The sequence below is a fragment of the Pteropus alecto genome, unplaced genomic scaffold (genome assembly GCF_000325575.1).
Source record: "Pteropus alecto unplaced genomic scaffold, ASM32557v1 scaffold124, whole genome shotgun sequence".
Lineage (NCBI taxonomy): Eukaryota > Metazoa > Chordata > Mammalia > Chiroptera > Pteropodidae > Pteropus > Pteropus alecto.
In genome coordinates, this window is record NW_006435779.1 from 1,781,526 (window position 1) to 1,799,907 (window position 18,382).

Below are 18,382 nucleotides of genomic sequence, written 5' to 3' on the forward strand. Positions count from 1 at the left end.
AAAGATCAGTTTCCCAAGAGGCCCCACAGCCAAGCTCTTCAGTAACAACGGATGGGCCACCTCCCGGTGCCTTGGGCTCTGGCACGAAAAGATGGACTGCTCTGAGCTCCGTCCAGGGCTGTCTCCAGGACTCAGAACCTGGCCTGGTTCCTAAGCACAAAATTGCCTGGGAACTCCAAGTGCAGGGCATTTAGAGTAGGGTGTGCCAACCAGGCAGGGAGAGAGGACGAGGCAGGGAGGCAGGGCTACCCCTTCTCCATCAAGGGGTTCTCACATTGCCCAGCCAATGCAAGTTCTTATTGAACTGGGTCTTCTGTGGTCAACTTACCATGGAGTGGCCCAGAAGGAAGACAGGAACTCCTGGGTAGTCTTTTTGCACAAAATCTACATGCTGTAACACATCCCTGATGAAAACGTGGAAGTCAGACACCACCATCCTCTCCCCTTCACTCTGTCCATGGCCAACTGGAAGGGAATGAGAGACAAGAGAATTGTAGTCACTAAGGGGGTTGACTTCTGCCCAGGCTCAGCAGTTTCCTCACTGGAATCACCAGCCACTCTTTACTGAGAACCTGAATGGATGATGTCATTGAAGCCTTTCCAACCATTCTTGAACGTGGAAATTAGTCTCCACTCATCGTACAGATTAGGATGTTAAGGCATAGGGTGGTTAAGGAACTCACCCACAATCACACACAATCAGGAAGAGATGAACCATTCTGTAGATTCTGTCCACACAGCTGGGATGCTTTCCCTGTGGCTGTTTCCGAGGAAGAAAGAAAAGTAGATAAAAAGAGAAATTCACCAAGCCTAATTTTCTGCTAAGTGGCCAGGAGTAAGACTAATGAGGCACAGAATTTTCCTGGGTTTTCCCAGTTCCTTGACCCTCACAGTTGTGTTTCGGTATTAGTTTTTCACCAGGTAAAGTGTCACTTTTTTATAAAAGATAATGTGGCAAACACAAAATAGTCAAGTGTGCTTGCCAGAAATCCTCTCAATTATGTAGCAATGAAACCAGGTCATGTTCTATCTCTTTGGGATTTTATTATCTGTCACATATCTGGGCTGTTCATTTCTCCAGTTCTTTTCTTAGGGTCTCTCCACTTTTTCCCTCTGAGAAGGACATAAGTTGCTATAGAAACAACATGCTGACTGCAGCTTCCATATTCAGGCTGAAAGCTGCTGATGTGATGATTTGAAAATCGCCAGAAAGAAAGGGCTCCCAGAGAACAGGGACCATACAGCAAGAGCGTCTGCCCAAACCCTTCCCGCTGCCTTGGTGAGTAAGTTATTATAGTAATAATGATAATAACACTTTTTTCACAGATGGGAAAGGTGAAGACTCATCATCACCTGGAACCGACTGGCTGTCCAGACCTCAGACTCAGACACCCTCAGTGTGGTCTGACCACAAACTCTTGTTTCCTACTGTCCTATCTCCTCCTCCTATGTGTCCCCACTTTCCTATTCAGACCCACCTCTCTGACCATTGCATGCAGCCCAGGGCCCACCGGTCTGTTACCCTCTCAGAACTGAGGACTTTTTTCCCTTTTAAAATTTTATTAAATTTAATTTTGTATTGTGATAAAAAATCAATGACGTAAAATTTATATATAACATAAAATACCATCTTAACCATTTTTTAGTGTATAATTCAGTGATATTAAGTATATTCATACTGCTGTGTAACTGTAACCATCACCACCATCCATCTCAGAACTTTTTCATCTTTCCAAACTGAAATTCCATATTCATTGTTATGCACCGAAATGTGTGCACCTCCCCCACCCTCCACTGATATGTTGAAGTCCTAACCCCCAGTACCTCCAGTGTGACTATTTGGAGAGGGGACATTTGAAGAATAACTAAGTTAAAGTGAGGTCACTAGTTTGGGTCCTAAGTCATATTGGATTAGAGGAGATTAGGACACAGAGACACACAGAGGGAGGACCACGTGAGGACACAAGAAGACAGCTGTCTGCAAAACAAAGAGAGAGGCCTCAATGAAACTAAGCCCGCTAACACCTTGATCTCTGAGTTCCAGCCTCTAGAACTGTGAGGAAATAAATGTCTGTTGTTTAAACAACCAGGCCTGTGGTACTTTGTTACAGCAGCCTGAGCAGAGTAATGTGTCCGTTAAACATTAACTCCCCATTTTCATCCCTCAGCCCCTGGCAGCCACTCTTCTACTTTCTGTCTCTATGAATTTGACTACTCTAAGTACCTCCTGTAAGTGGAATCATATAGTTTTGTTTTTTTGTGTGTCCAGCTTATTTCACTTAGCATAATGTCCTCAAGATTTATCCTTGCTGCACCATGTGTTGGAACCTCCTTTTTTTTGGGGGGGGGGTACTGAATAATATCCCATTGTATGTATAGACCACATTTTGTTTATCCAATAAACTGTCAATGGACACTTGGGGTGCTTTCACCTCTTAGCTATTGTGGATAATGCTGCTATGAAAATAAGTGTACAAATATCTGTTCTAGTCCCTGCTTTCAATTCTTTCGGGTATATACCCAGAAGTGGGATTGCTGGGTCATACGGTAATTCTGTTTAGATTTTTGAGGAGCAGCCCTTCTGAGTCTTCTGCTCTGGATTCAGTTCACAGCTGTCCTTTTCCAGCTGATTCCATGGCGGCTGGGTGAACTTGAGTGTGTGAGCCAAATAACACCAAGGCTGGCTGGTGACTTATTGCCTCTTCACACATATTCGGCTGCCAAACAAATTTGCCTCAGCATCTCTTCCAAATGTCTTCATTATCCTAAAGCCTGTAAACCTACTTCCCGACTCCGAGCAGATATTATCACTCTTTTCTTTTTTAAAAACATGGGACCATCCAACATGGCCCTCTTCGCCCTCACCCACTGTGAGGATTTTCTTCTTTACAGGTTGGACCCTTCCTGATCCTAGACACTCCCGCCCAGCTCTCCCAGTGTTTGTTCTCTCTCTCTCTCTCTCTCTCTCTCTCTCTCTCTCTCTCTCTCTCTCTCTCTCTCTGTCTCTCCCCTCCTGCCTCAACAATATGCTCTATTCTTCCCTCCCTCCTTCATCTTCTAGGCCCTTCAACCACCAACTTCTTTCTCTCTTTCCCCTCAGTCTTCAGAGAATGAACTACACTCACTGACCTTTCCCACCCCATCTTCTCTCTAACCTGTGGAGGTACTGCCCTGACCCCACTAAGTCACCAGAGACTCCTGCTGGCCGTGCACAATGGCCGTCCCTCAGCCTTCCCTCAGTCTTTGCTCTCCTTCCACTGTCAGCTTGGCTGGTTGCGCACTGCATCCCACACAGTCTTGGTGGATCCTGTCACAGGTCCATGGAAATGAACTTCTCCTTCACCTCTCTCCCTACTTTTTCTTTGCCTCCTTTCCCTGGCCAGCTTCTGCACTACCTTCATACATTCATTTTTAATTTCAAAAAATTGCATTGTAAAAGAGAATTCATTCACATGGTTCAAAAATCGAAGTGGTATAAAATGGTGTAATTGAACACGTTCCTTGCCACCAATTTGTTCTTCTTCCCCTAAGTTCTTCCCAAGGTATCTCCTGTCTCCTTCTAGTGCCTCTTTATAAACAAATACAAATCTTGATTTTTATCTCCCTTTTAAAACATTAAGAAACATAACATATACAGATCTGCATCTTGCTTTGTCCACCTGACAATATATCCAGAGGATTTTTCAACATTTGAAATAGAGTTTCTCTCTAGCTTTTTTCTCCAACTTTTCATTAAAAAATTTTCAAACACACAAAAACATGGGAAGAATATTACAATACAGACCCTATGCTTACCATCTATTTTCCACAGTTGTCAACATTTTACTTCCTTTATGCATATGTAGTTCTAAATATAAAAAGGGCTGAATCATTTAAAGTAAGTTGTAGATTTTAACAATTGGAAAATCTAGGTAGAGAATATACAAAGGTTCTTTGCATTAATCTTGCAAATTTTCACTAAACTGAAGTCATTTCTAATAACAATTTTATAAAAGTTCATAGCTAGCATGACACTCTATCCCTAGACACTTGAGTGTGCATCTCCTAAAAAACACATTCCCTTCATAATTACAATGCTACTTTCCCACTATGTAAACTTGCAGTAGCTCCCTGATATCATCTCACATTCAGTCCAAACTCAAATTTCCCAGTTGTCTCCATATATTTTATAGCTGTTTTTAAGACCCAGGATACAAAGTTCATACACTGTATTTTGTTGTTGTTGTACTTCTTTTGTTTGTTTAAATCTACAACTTTCCATTCACTTTTATTTTGAAGAGACCGGGCCAGTAAAATGTCCCATATTCTGAATCTGATTGGTTTTCCCTCATACTGTTCCTGTGTTCCTACTATTCATCAAGCACTTTCTTGCTTTCCGGCACAAGTGTCTGTGACTTCTGTAAACTTTCCCTGCCCTAGATCTAAAATTAAGCATTTTTTCCAAGGAGCCCCGGATCCTGTTAGTATGGAATGGTGTTTAAATACCAATATTTAACTATTGGAGTGCTCAATCCCATCCGGGTGCCATAGTTTTTGTGCTCTCTCAGTGGGAAGAGCTAGGAAACAATTTTTTTTTCAAAATCGAGAGTTCATATTGATATTTCTAGTTAAAAATCAGTGTTCCAAGGTTTTTCTTAACTTCTCTGAGTTTATATTTTATCTCTTTTCTCTGACACTGAAAATGTTAGTTGCTAATAGCATTAACATAGTCACTTATCTGTGGTGTTAACAATGTAATGACAGAATAGTTTCAAAGTCACAATGTTACCACCAATGATAAGCCAACTGAGGGAAACCTAACATTTCTTTGCATTTCCTTTTGTCCCTAGAATATACTTCAATAATGATAGGGCCAGAGTATTGTGTTCAGGGTTCAAATTATTATGCATGTCATAATTATTTCCTCTTCGTGCTCATGTTACTAATTTGATATACAATTTGGTTCATTAAGTTCAAATTAAATTTGTTTCCAATTGTAGGTTTTGCTCTTTTGCTTGTTAATTTAATTTCCTTTTCTGAATATAAAAACATTTACCTGGTACAACAGTCCTAAATATATAAAAAGATTCATCCATCAAAGTCTTGCTTCTACTCCTATCTCCTCCACCTCTCTCCTCTTGTTCCCTATAGTTAATCGTTTTAATTATTTTCTGTTTTTTCTTTGAAATATTTCTTTGTGCAAGGATAAGAAAATTATGTATGTATGTATGTATGTATGTATGTATGTATGTATGTATGTATGTATCTATCTATCTATCTATCTATCTATCCATCCATCCATCCCTCATTTTCCCTCCTTTCTTACCTAAAAGGTAACTGCCACACATCTATCCTCTACACCAGATTTGTTTCACTTTATCATATTCTGGAAATCTCTTCATAACACAAACAGACCCCAGAATTCTTCTTTGATCTGTTGTACTTTGTGAGAATGAATTATAGTTTATTCGAGTAGCCCCTTCTTGACAAATATTTACAACATCCAATCTCTTGTTTATCAAACATTTGACTATAATGAATAACCTTAGGATATTTTATTTCATCTTTGTGAAGGAGTGATTTCAGTGTATATGCTTAGATTCAGGGTTGCTTGGTTGAAAGGTGTGTACATATGTCATTTTGGTAGATATCGCCAAATTCCCTTCAATGTGGGACATGCCATCTTATTCTACCTGCGAGGTATGGGAGAGGACCTGTACAAACAAAGTGTCTTTTCAGCTTTACAAACAAAGTGTCTTGTTTGTCATTTGGATTTTTGCTCACATGATAGAGAAAGAGCAGGCTGAGCATCTTGCATTTTAAGAGCCACTTGTATTTCTTTTTTGGCAAACTGAGAATCTATGTCTTTGCTTACTTTTTCTATCTGGGTTTTGCATTCCTTCTTGATATTTAAGAGCTCTTTGTGCTTAGTTGGTCATTTGTCTTTTGCCTTTGTTTATGTTGTGTTTAGCTATGCAGAAGCTTATTATTTTTAAAAGGTCAAATTATCAATCTTTTCTTTTTATGGCTTTTTAATTTTAATTCTGCTTAATAAAAGCCTTCTCTGTTCCAGAGTTATAAAGGAATTCAGCCATATTTTCTGTGAGTTCTTTTATGATTTCCTTTCTTTTTTTGTGGTAACATCACATAACATATAGTTCACATTAACCATTTTTAAGTGTTCAGTTCAGTGGCATTAAGTATATTCACACTGTTGTGTGACCATAACCACCATTCATCTCCAGATACGGTTTCATTTTTTACATGTTAATTTTTCACTTATGGTGTGAGAAAGGGATCTCTTTTCCTATGGTTCTTTTCTTCCTTCTTTCCTTCCTTCCTTCTTTCCTTCCTTTCTTTTTCTTTCTTTCTTTCTTTTCTAAATTGAGGTGAAAGTTGCATTACATAAAATTAACCGTTGTGAAGTGTACCAACTGAGTCGCATTTAGTACATTCATAATGTTGTTCAGCCATCACCTCAATCAAGCTCCAAAATGCAAATGGATCTTAACTGTCTTAACACTGGTCCCTCTGCCTCACTAGAAAGCACAGTCTAAGCCATATTCACACCCAACTGCCCACTGTTTCTCAAAATGCATCCACACTTTCCTACCCTGTGCCTCTCATTGAACACCCCTCTGCTGTGGTGCCCTCACTCCAGCACCAGGCCAGAAGCAAAGTCTTTTAAGGCTCATCTCAAATCCTATCACTTCTATGGAGTCAATTCCCTCAACACAAGTGCAAGTTTTTCCTTCCATACCCTCAAAGCATTTCTTGTCCTTATCATACAGGAGTTGATTAGAGTTTCCTCTCCTTCTCCCTTCTAGTACCATTCCTCTCTGTGGACAGAGGGTCCCTGGAGCCAGGGTGACAAACAGCTCTGATTGCAAAGTGGAGGCCCCCTACTGCACTGCGCTGTGAAGAATTCTAATGTGAGTCTGGCTGGACAGGGCAGAAAAGAGTGCTGTGAGCGATTAGTGATGTCTGTCATGTGATTAGTGATGCCTGCCATAAATTAGGGGAGTAGTTTCAAAACACGCGTGCCCCATATTTGCCAGGGCTGATGCTGACAGCAAGGATTGTATTTTATTTATGTGCATATTCATCAGGGCTCCTTGTATAGGCCTGGCAGAGGCTTGATAAATGTCAATTGAAGTGAATTCTAGGCAGTAGTTTCATAATGGCCACTCATCTCAGGAATGGAGATTCAGCTCCATTACTCCGGCTATAGCTAATGTGATGCATTTCCTTTCTCATCATGTAAGCTGATCTACAGAGCAGCAGTTCTGCACATGTGATTAAATCATTCTTTCTTAGTACTTTTTTTTTTTTAAAGAAAGAACCCTGAGCCACAGACCTTAATCCAATGTATTTTTAGTTTTGTTTACCTTGATTCTGTTATGTACTATGTTTTTAATTTTTTGCATTTTGATGCTTTCCCACCTTGTTAAAGCTGACTCTAGAGGGACTTCCCCTCCCAAAATCAGCTAATTTCTAGAGATAGGAAAGAATTTGCTTGTGAGCTAGCCCTTCAAAACCGATCAATCCAGAGTCCACATCCCCACCACCTCCTCTATGGGCTTTCACACTTCAGACCAGTAGTTCCCTGATCTGATCACCGAGGACCAGGAACCAGAGAACTAGAGACAACTCCTATACCCCAGAGCCCGCTGAAGTGATTCAAAGCAGCCAACCCTGAGCCTGCTTACCTTGCTTCACCTGTTCCTTCCCCCAGAAACCACAATGAAGGCTTCCGCCCACATTTCCACCCCTCACAACTGCCCCTGGTGTTTCCCTGCATGGTGAACCATGTCTCCTGTTGCCCAGAATCTGTGAGTACAATAAATTCTTCCTTCATAACAGTCATTTCTGTATCTGTGTGTTTTACCATACCTGATTAAAACAAAGCTCAGCTACCCTTAAAACACTCTATTACTATAGTGATGAAAAATAACCATGTTGTTGAATGATTAAATGATCCCAGTCTCTTTTTCACATACAAAATATTTCTATCTGAAAATAACTTTCCATGCTACTGCCATGTGCAAAAAAAGAGAGATCACTGAGAAATATCCAGAAAGCTGATGATCTTGTTAGTGCTAGAATAGGAAGAAATGGACATTTCATTTCCATTTTCTTAAAAACTGGTATTAGTTAGTATTCATTCACTCTCTCTCTCTCTCTTTCTCTCTCTCTCTCTTGCCTTTCTTTCCCTTCCTTCCTTCCTCTCTCCCTCCCTCTTTCTCTTTTTCTCTTTCTTTCTTTCACAATATTTATAAGAGTTCATTTGAGCCAAACTGAGGACATATGCCGTGGAGCAAGATCTCAAATGCTCCTCATTTTCTTACAGAAGAAATGGCTGGTCAAATACAGCCTTGAGTAAGAAAAGAGAGATTAAGCATTCAAAAAGCAACAGTAATAACACTGGACATTTGTGTGACAATGTGTAATTTACAAAGCCCTTTCTTAGAATTTATTTCATTTGATCCTTACAACTCTGTGAGTCTAGGATTCTTTCCCTTTATTTCGAGCTGAGAAAACTGACCCTCAGAGAGACTGGATGGAGCTGAGCCTCCAAGTGAGTTAGAGCCTGGACAAGGACTTGAGTGCAGGCTTCGGGCTCCAAATCCATTATGTTCACTGTCATAGCTCAGCGTAAAACATGGGCAGGAAGCGGAGAAAATCATAGACTGATAGAATGAAAGAAAAGCCCTTCCTAAATGGATAAAGAACATGCTATAAAAGCACACAGCTAGCACCTTCCCTTTGAGCTTGTGCCCAGAGCTGCTCACACCTGAGGCAAGTTCTGTGAGTGCTTGGTGTTCTCACCTGGAGACAGGTCTCACTCACCCTGTGGCTGAACTCTTTAGTGTCTGCAGATATGCAAACATGGAGACCACTGAGAAGTGTCCTTTGGGAGCCTTCCAAATATTTGAGAGCGGGTACAGTGGGAACATAAGGGCTGGGCCAAAACGGACACTGGTATTAATACAACAAATAGCAACATTCATTCACTGAGAACCTTGAATCTATGAGCTTGCTGCTTTCAAGGATGTTTCCCATGGCATGCTCCATGGGCACCTGCATGAGCTTTTTGGAAACAAAGACTGGTCTTTGGGAGGGTCAGCAACTTCCCTGCCCAGGCTCCCTGAGGCAGTGTGGAACTAGAAGACTGGCTGGGAAAAGGAGAGGGAGGATGGCTCAGGTCTGAAATAGAACGAGAAATTGGCGGGAGGAGGTGTGGTGCCTTGGGGCTGGGACCCACTGTCCAGGTATAGCCTCTCCCTGGTGGGAGAGATGGGGTGTCAAGGAGAGCTTTAGGCACAACAGTGACATTTGCATTTAAAAAAATTAACCTCATTGCCTTACACCTAGAAAAAGAGAACAAATGAAGCCTGAAGTGAGTAGAAAGAAGGAAATAATAAAGATCAGAGTGGAAATAAATGAAATAGTCTTAAAAAACAATACAAAAGTTCAATGAAACCAACATCTTGTTCTTAGAAAAGATAAACAAAATTGATAAACCTTTAATCAGACATCACAAAAGAAAGAGGACTCAATTAAATAAAATCAGAAATGATAGAGGAGAAATGACAACTGACAACACAGAAATACAAAGGATTGTAAGAATATATTATGAATAATCATATGCTAACAAATTGGACAATCTGGAAGAAATGAATAAATTCCTAGAAACATACAATCTTCCAAGACTGAGTCAAGAAGAAACAGAAAACCTGAACAGACCAGTAACTACTAACAAAATTGAACCAGTTATCAAAAACTCCCTCCCAAAAAACAAAAGTGCTGGACTAGATGCCTTAACAGATAAATTTTACCAAAAATTCAAAGAAGAATTAACACCTATTTTTCTCAAACTATTCCAAAAAATTCAAGAGTCAGGATGGCTCCCAAGCTCATTTTGAGAGGTCACCATTACCCTGATTTTAAAATCAGACAAAGACATTACAAAAAAAAAAAAAAATTATAGACCAATATCTCTGATGAACACAGATGTAAAAATCCTCAATAAAATATTAGCAAACCAAAGTCAATGATACATTAAAAAATATCATACACCATGATCAAGTGGAATTGATTCTAGGATACAAGTTTCGTTCAGTATATGCAAATCCATTAATGTAATCTACCACATAAACAAAATGAAGTATAAAAATCATATGATCATATCAATAGATGTAGAAAAAGCATCTGACATAATTCAGCATCCATTTATGATAAAAACTTTCAGCCAAGTGGGAATAAAGGTAGCATACCTCAACATAATAAAGGCCATATATGACAAACCCATAGCTAACATCATACTCAATGGTGAAAAACTAAAAGCATTTTCGTTAAGGTCAGGAACAAGACAAGAATGTCCACTTTCACCACTTATATTTAACATAGAATTCTAATAGAATTCTTAGTCACAGCAATCAGACAAGAAATAGAAATAAGAGATATCCAAATTAGAAAGGAAGAAGTAAAACTGTTATTTGCAGATGACATGACACTTACAGAGAGAACCCTAAAGAATCTATCAAAAACTGTTAGAACTGATAAATGAATTCAGTAAAGTAGCAGGATACAAAATTTAGAAATCAGTTGCATTTTTATATACCAATAATGAACTATCAGAAAGAGAAATTAAGAAAATAATCCTATGTACAATTGCGTAAAAAAATTACCTAGGAATAAATTTAACTAAGGAGGTGAAAGGCTTGTACTCAGAAAACTATAAGACAGTGAAGAAAGAAATTGAAGAAGATACAAATAAATGGAAGCATATACCATGCTCATGGATAGGAAGAATTAACATCATTAAAATATCTACCCAAAGCAATCTATGGATTCAGTGCAATCTCTGTCAAAATACCCATAGCATTTTTCACAGAACTAGAATAAATAATCATAAAATTTATGTGAAACCACAAAGATTCTGACAGCCAAAGAAGTCTTGAGAGATAATAAAGTTGGTAGCATCATACTACCTGATATCAAACTATACTACAAAGCTACCATAATTAAAATAACACAGTAGTGGCATAAAAACAGACACATAGATAGATGAAACAGAATAGACAGTTCAGAATTAAACCCATGCCTATATGGTCAATTAATCTATGACAAAGAAGGGAAAATATACAATGGGATAAAGACAGAGTCTTTGATAAATAGTATTGGGAAAAGTGAACAGACACATGCAAAAAAAAAAAAGAAAAAGAAAAAGAAACTATACCACTTTCTTATACCATATACAAGAATAAACTCAACTAGGAATAAAAACTTAAATGTAAGACCTGAAACCATAAAAATCCTAGAAGAAAACATAGGCAGTAAACTCTCTGACACTGCTTTTAGAATATACATATATATTATAGGATATCTCTCCTTAGGCAAGGAAGAAAAAAAAATAAAAAAGAAACAAATGAGATTAGATCAAACTAAGAAGTTTTGCACAGCAAAGGAAACCATCAAACGAAAAGACAACCTACTGAATGAGAAAAGATATTCACTAATAATACATCCGATAAAGAATTAATATCCAAAATATATAACGAACTCATACGACTTACCACCAAAAAGACAAACAATCTGATTAAAAAATGGGCAGAGGACCTGAATAGACATTTCTCTAAAGAGGACATACAGATGGCTACTAGGCATATGAAAAGATGTTCAACGTCACTAATCAACAGAGAAATGCAAATTAAAACCACAGTGAGATATCACCTTATACCTGTCAGAATGGCTATCATCAATAAATTAATGAACAGTGTTGGTGAGGATGTAGAGAAAATGGAACCCTAGTGCACTATTGGTGGGATTGCAGATTGGTGCAGCCACTAGGGAAAACAGTATGGAGTGTCCTCCAAAAATTAAAAATAGAATTACCTATGACACAGCAATTCAACTTCTGGGTATTTATCTGAAGAAATCTAAAACACTAATTTGAATAGATATATGCATCCCTATGTTCATTGCAGTGTTATTGACAATAGACATGATATAGAAGCAACCTAAGTGTCTAGTGATAGATGATTGGAAAAAGAAGTAGTAGTATATATACACAATGGAATATTACTTGGTCATTAAAAAGAATGGACTCTTACAATTTACGATAACATGGATGGACCTAGAGGGTATTATGCTAAGTGAAGCAAAGACAAATACTATATGATTTCACTTACATAAGGGATCTAAAAAACAAAATAAACAAATAAACAGAAATAAACTCATAGATACAGAGAACAAACTGATGAGCTGCTAGGGGGAAGGGAGATTGGGGCAATGGGTGAAAAAGTGAAGGGATTAAGAAGTACAAATTGGCAGTTATAAAATAGTCATAGGAATGTAAAGTACAGCCTAGGGAATATAGTCAAAAATATAGTAATAATCATGTATAGTATCAGATGGGTACTAGATTTATGGGCAGAGAAGCACTTTGCAAGTTATATAAATATCTAACCACTTACCCACTATGCTGTACACCTGAAACTAATATAATATTGAACTTCAACTGTAATCGGAAAAAAAAAAAATTGTAAATGTCCTCATTGGATCATGTTTGCTTACGATCATCATGGAAAGTCTTGCCTAAAGCTTTGTCTACCAACTATGTCTACACTGCCCTGGGTATAGAGAACCCCAAAGTGGCCTTTACTTAGGCTACCAGAGGATAGGAGGGAGAGCTTTGCCTTTGAGCAGAGGAAGGAGTTTAGGGGTGTGGAGTGCCACCTGGGCTGGGGCAGGGTGAAGATGAAGCCATTTAAAGAAGATTCTAAGTGAAGAAAGACACAGATGCCAAGGTGAGAACAGACCTCCGGTCTTTTCTTAACGCACTAAGCCCCACACAGAAGGGTACGGCTCTTGGCTCAAAGGTTGGCTTGCAGCATCATCTATTTCACTTGCAAATGAGGAGACAGTCCCCGAGAAGTTGAAAATCCTGCATGAGGCCTTGCAGTGGTGGGACCAGATTTGATCTGAGGAAGACTGAATCCAGAGTCCACTTCTTAACCATTGTGGACTCAATGGCTGCCTCTATGATTTCCTATTTCCTCCCCTAAATCTACCTTGAACATGTTTTACTTTGTTAATGAGAGAAAAGATGTGGCATGTATTATTTAAAACGCAGGCAAACGAATGTAGGCAAATGTGTATCTTCTGAAAGACAAAAGTCAGAGAGGCAAGTCTAGAATGATGAGATGGCCTCTACAAGACGTTGGGGCACCTAGCTGTCTTTGCTGTCTTCATTCTGAAAGCATTGCCGTTGTCCCTATGGTGAAGGGTCTGTAGTGGAGCCCACAGTTTTGGTTTTCCTAATCCTATAAGACAGTGCTCTCTACTGGGGGTTTCTATACAAACAGAAAGCTCCTCTCATCTCTCACCTCTGCTCTCTTGGAGGTGCCAACCAGAGAGTATTTCCAGCCTCTCCAAGGTGGCCAAATCCCACAGTCCACACCGCTGGCCCTGTAGGATTTGCTTAGGCTGCCAAAGGAAACAGCTCCATTCAAAGGAAGAAAGAACTAGTTAGAAAAAGGGCTCTGATCTTGGTTTTGGCCCAACTCCACAATGCCCAGGTAGAAAGATCCAAGGGACAATTAGCTCTTTAGCCGGCTATTGTATTTATTCACATCAGCTCAGAGAGTTTCTTTGCTCTTGATTTTCAAGGGGATCTTTTCTCTCGCCAGTGAGGCAGCCATGGGAGGTGCAGGGGCTGAGGCAGAGCCAAGGCTCTGGAGAGCAGGCTTTGGTTTCCCTGGGAACATCTGAGTTGTAAAAGGACAGAAACTTCCTTCCACCCTACATTCTTGGCCATCCCACAGGAGGTCAGCAGGTCCCAAGAGGGGGGCAGTCTTGTAGGATGTGTAGTTAAGGCCCATTAGACAGACAATCATTGTGGAGCCTTTGACTTTGGAGACCACATGACTGGACCAGCAGAAGCCAGATGTGGGAGTCATGGCCACTCAGACCCAGAGGGAGAACTGTAGCTACTTGTAGATGAGTGTCAAAGTGGCACAAAGCTCTGTTAAGATTAAGTGCCCATTTTTAAATTTAAAGGGAGTCACAAACTCATATATGTTACAGGAGAGAGAGAAAAACTATTACAATCACTTTGGAACACAATTTGGTGTCTGTAAGGTGGAAATTCCATAGTTTACAACCCAGCAATGACACCTCTAGATACACCTACTCCCAAGAGAAATTCTTGAGTACATGTACCAAGCTGTTCATGGCAGCCTGGAAAATGGATACATTATAGCAAAGGGATTATTCTACAGTAGTGAAAGTGAATGAACGAAAGTTACATGCAGCAAATTAGTTGAAGCTTAGAAACAAAACACAAAATGAAAAAAAGGAAGTCATAGAAGACTGTATAAATATGTAGTTTAGCCATTTATATAAAGCTAAAAAAAGCAAACAATACATATTTTTTAGAGAGCTGTACCTAATTATGTGATAAAAGCATAAAATGAAAAAGAAGGGAATGAAACACATATTTTAAGATGGTAGTTTCACTCGCCCATCTACAAAACTAGGAGACATTTACTCCTAAATTTGTTGGGGGAATAAATGAAATAGCATAACATACCCGACATATAGTAAATCTTCAATGAATGCTAGCTTCCATCCTGTTTCCCTTCATATATAGTTTCAGATGAGAAAATTCATAAATGATTGTGGTGTTCAGCATTCTTCCCTGTCAGAGATTCTTCTATATGTCTAACCTGTACTTCTTACACTTTATAGGATTTGCTCTCCAAAGAAATGGAGACTAGCTGGTCTGTATCATCAGTATAATCAGAACTTTTTATAGATGAAGCATTAAATTACCTTTCAGCTCAGTTTCCTTCAAACTTAAAAATTCCCAGGTTTAATATGTGACAGACATTTTTCTCTTTCCATCAAAAACACTGAGATACATCTGCTGTGTCCTCTAGATTCCAGATGTTCCCATGCAGTGCTATCACAGTTGTTTGTAGCATAGGGTTGGTAAAACATGATAAAAACATAGAAATACCACCGCAACCCAAGTTTAACTTCTATCGAAACTGTAACAAATGTTACTTTTAAAAACCAAAGGAGATTGCACATGGTAAAATGAATTGTTTTAAAAAGTGCAGATTCATTTCTCCCATATGTGAGACAAATTTTTAAAATTTAAGAAGTGGAGCTTTCTGAAGCCTTGGAGATGTAGGCAACTAAACTCAGCTAAAGTCAGGATCCTACAGCACTCAGAAAAGGCTGCAGATGGGTCAGCATTTCCTCAACCATAGGGAGTAAATGTGTGTGACTGGGCATGAGAAATAGCTCCTTCTGCCCTTGAGAATTTAAATTCTCAAGGGCATAGCAGCTCCATGCAGTTATGCCCAGTCAGAGCCCGCAGAGTGAGGGCCCCTCACACATTGTGACTGAATGAACAGTGCTGCAAAGCTAAATTCGGCTAAGATGTGATGAAAGTGAAAAGAGAAAAGAGCCTCATTTGTTAAGCACCTACTGCATGCCTATCCCAATGCCAGCTCCCTGGACCTGTGGTTCCTGTTGTTTGATAACAACTAGACTCCAGGGATGAGTTATCAACCAGTTTAGACAGGAGATTAAAGCCAGAGAATGAGGGCAAGTAGGGTTATACTGAGGTTAAGGGTGGAGGCCGGTTGGTGTGACCTGGGCAGGTGACTTCACTCCCTGAAGGTGCAAATTTCTCACCTGCAGTAAGGGGCACTCCATTGGGTACTGCAAGGATTAAAGGAGAGTATGAGTGTAAGGTGGTTAACACCGTGTGTGGCACACACTAAGTGTTCAATACATACTCACTGCCACCATTAGGTTATGATGAAGATGGGGGCTGGGACCCAAGGCAGCCCTGTGTTCTTTGCTCTGGAACGTGACATCTGCTATGTCATTTTCAGTTCCAGGACATCACCAACTACCTCCAAGATACAATGAAATCATCTACTGCTCCTTAAAACTGGCAGTAATTATGTAATAACATATGGTACATGGTAATGTTATGTTAGTACCTGAGAATAATGTCAGAAGTGCTCATGATTCCCTGAAGCTTGGAAACAGTGATCTAAATCTCTCCTGTGGACAAACACATACATGAGCAAATCTTACCCAAGGAGGCACAAACAAGAGATTGTTTCCTGAATCACTTTATCAGGAGCTGGGTGGTAGTCCTGCATGACTATGGTGGAGGTGGAGGCTGGGGGCCTGCAGTCAGGCCTCAGGCTTTCTCCACCTACTCAATCTTGTCAGAATAAGGGACAAAGTACAGAGAGGCCTTTGGCGGAAACCATCTGCCAGGGCAAAAGGCGTCCTGCGAGCTTGGGCACCGACCCTGCGACTGTCAGCCCAGCTCCTGCTGGAGTATGCACAGGAGAGGAGAGTGAGCAGATGGGACAGTGGCTTGGCTTCCACCAGCAGGGCGCGGAGTCCCTCTGTGCCGGCAGTGTGACTGAGAAAGGTGCCACACCTACTGCACTGTTCAGTACGGTAGCCACCAGTTATATGGGTTAGTTAAATTTAAATTAATTAAAATAAAAACCATTAAAAACTCAGTTGCTCAGTCTCATCAGGCATGTTTCAAGTGCTCAACAGCCACCCATGACTGACACGTGGCTGCTATTTTGGGCAGGGCTCATTCAGGACACACACATCATCGCAGAAAATCCTGTCAGGCAGTGCTGAAAATGTTTTCTGTTCAGAAGGTGCTGTGTAGCATGAAGAAAAACACCTGTATCTATTTGTCTGCCTTTGAAACAATACACCCTGTCCTTTCTCTGATTATAGAAGTAATACATGTTCAAGGTAGGTATGTGGAGAAAACCAGAAAGGCATTGGGGGTGGCCACTGAGTGTAGGGCTAGGTGAACAACTCTGAGTTTAGGCTGCTTTGGCCAAATCTGGCTCCCCTGTGGGAAGGCTTCACACAGGGTTTTCAACTTCTTTGAGCCTCAATCTCCTCATCTGCAAAGTGGGGATAATAGTACTTCCTTGGATTATTGGTAAGATTAAGTGAGAGAATATGTGTAAAGTGCTCAGAGCAGGGCTGGGCACAGAGGAAGCGGTCAGTAAATAAGAGTCGTTGAAATGAAAACTTAAGGAAAAAAAGGCAAAAAAAGTTCCATCCTTGCCAAACCCTGCTTTTTCAAAGTTTATGACCACATCACTTCTCTTTTACAAAAGACCTGTATTAGTACCTGTTTTTTCTAACTAAAAGAAATCTAGAGTATTGTCACTTTTATAAAACAAAGGTGAAAAGTGCAAACAGTATTCAGGGTTTGTTTTGCAGCAGCCATTATACAGGCAGCTGTCAGCCTCCAGCAGTAAGCAGCGGGAGTGCCCTGCCAAGCTCCTTCCCCAGGAACCACACTTAGCACATCAGCATCTCAAGAATCAAGTCTTTGAACTGTGTCTGTGAGCATTTGTCCTTTATTCAATTTATTTATGCATCCAAAAGCAAGATGTGTCTTAAGGTACCAGGGAAGTCTAAGAGAGCTCGTAAGGGTGTTACACTTAGTGTAAAACAATGTGATTAATCATTTCAGTAGTGGTGAATGACTTAAAGACGTTGTGCATGTGTTGCATTTGGGCCTGGGAATGCTCAAAACCTTTTCCTCGTAAGTTAGTGGTAATTGTGTGTTTGCGTTATGCCATTTCGGCTTACCAAAGGTTTCGTAGAAACGCTCTACTTTTGGATAGTGGGGGAAACATGTATGATTAAAGTTTGGTTTCATTTCAATAGCCTGCCAACATGAACTATATGAACAGACTCGGGAAGAACTCTTAAGACACATCGTTGAAAGAAAAACTCAAATTGTGAAATGATGCCTACGTGGCTCACCACTTACATTTTTAATAAGCCCATAAAATCATACTATGTCACCTGCCTTGCATATGGCTCTGGATGCTATCTTGGTGTGGCCTGGCATGCTGGCATGGCCTTCTCAAGCTCTTCAGGGCCAGCCCAACTTCTCCCAGACAAGACAAAGCCGCCTGGTATGTATTACTCTGCCCTTTGCCAGGCACGAAGCTCATGTGAGAACACCCATGATACGTGAGTTACAAAGGAGCAAAGGTATAGGTGGAGGTGGCCGTGGATGTATGTGTCTTCCAGCAAGAATGGCCAGGGAGTGTCATTTAACTTCTTGCTCAGTCAACACCCTGTTATCTCATGGCCCTGAGGGGCATGTGTTAGGGTGTGGGGTGGGGGAGAAGGTCAGTCTCCATTTTGACAAGGCTTTTCTCTATCAGGGTCGCTGCAGCGAGATAGTGAAAACTTTTTGCAACTGAATAACATGCTCTAAATACCTGTTACGTATCAGGTTTTGGCAAGGTACTGAGGCCTAGAATTGATTTTTAACTTAACATATGTAATATATGAATATTTTCCCTAC

The 18,382-nt window shown here is 40.1% G+C and overlaps 1 protein-coding gene across 3 annotated transcripts in view; it reads right to left on the reverse strand.

The window, feature by feature from the left end:
* MGLL (monoglyceride lipase) overlaps positions 1–18,382 on the reverse strand; it is a 122,611-nt gene that overhangs the window by 29,972 nt on the left and 74,257 nt on the right. For all 3 annotated transcript variants that reach the window (XM_006911445.3, XM_006911444.3, XM_025046478.1), the window contains one exon: positions 329–465. In XM_006911445.3, coding sequence (XP_006911507.1) covers positions 329–465 — 137 coding nt within the window. The remainder of the gene's footprint in view (positions 1–328; positions 466–18,382) is intronic.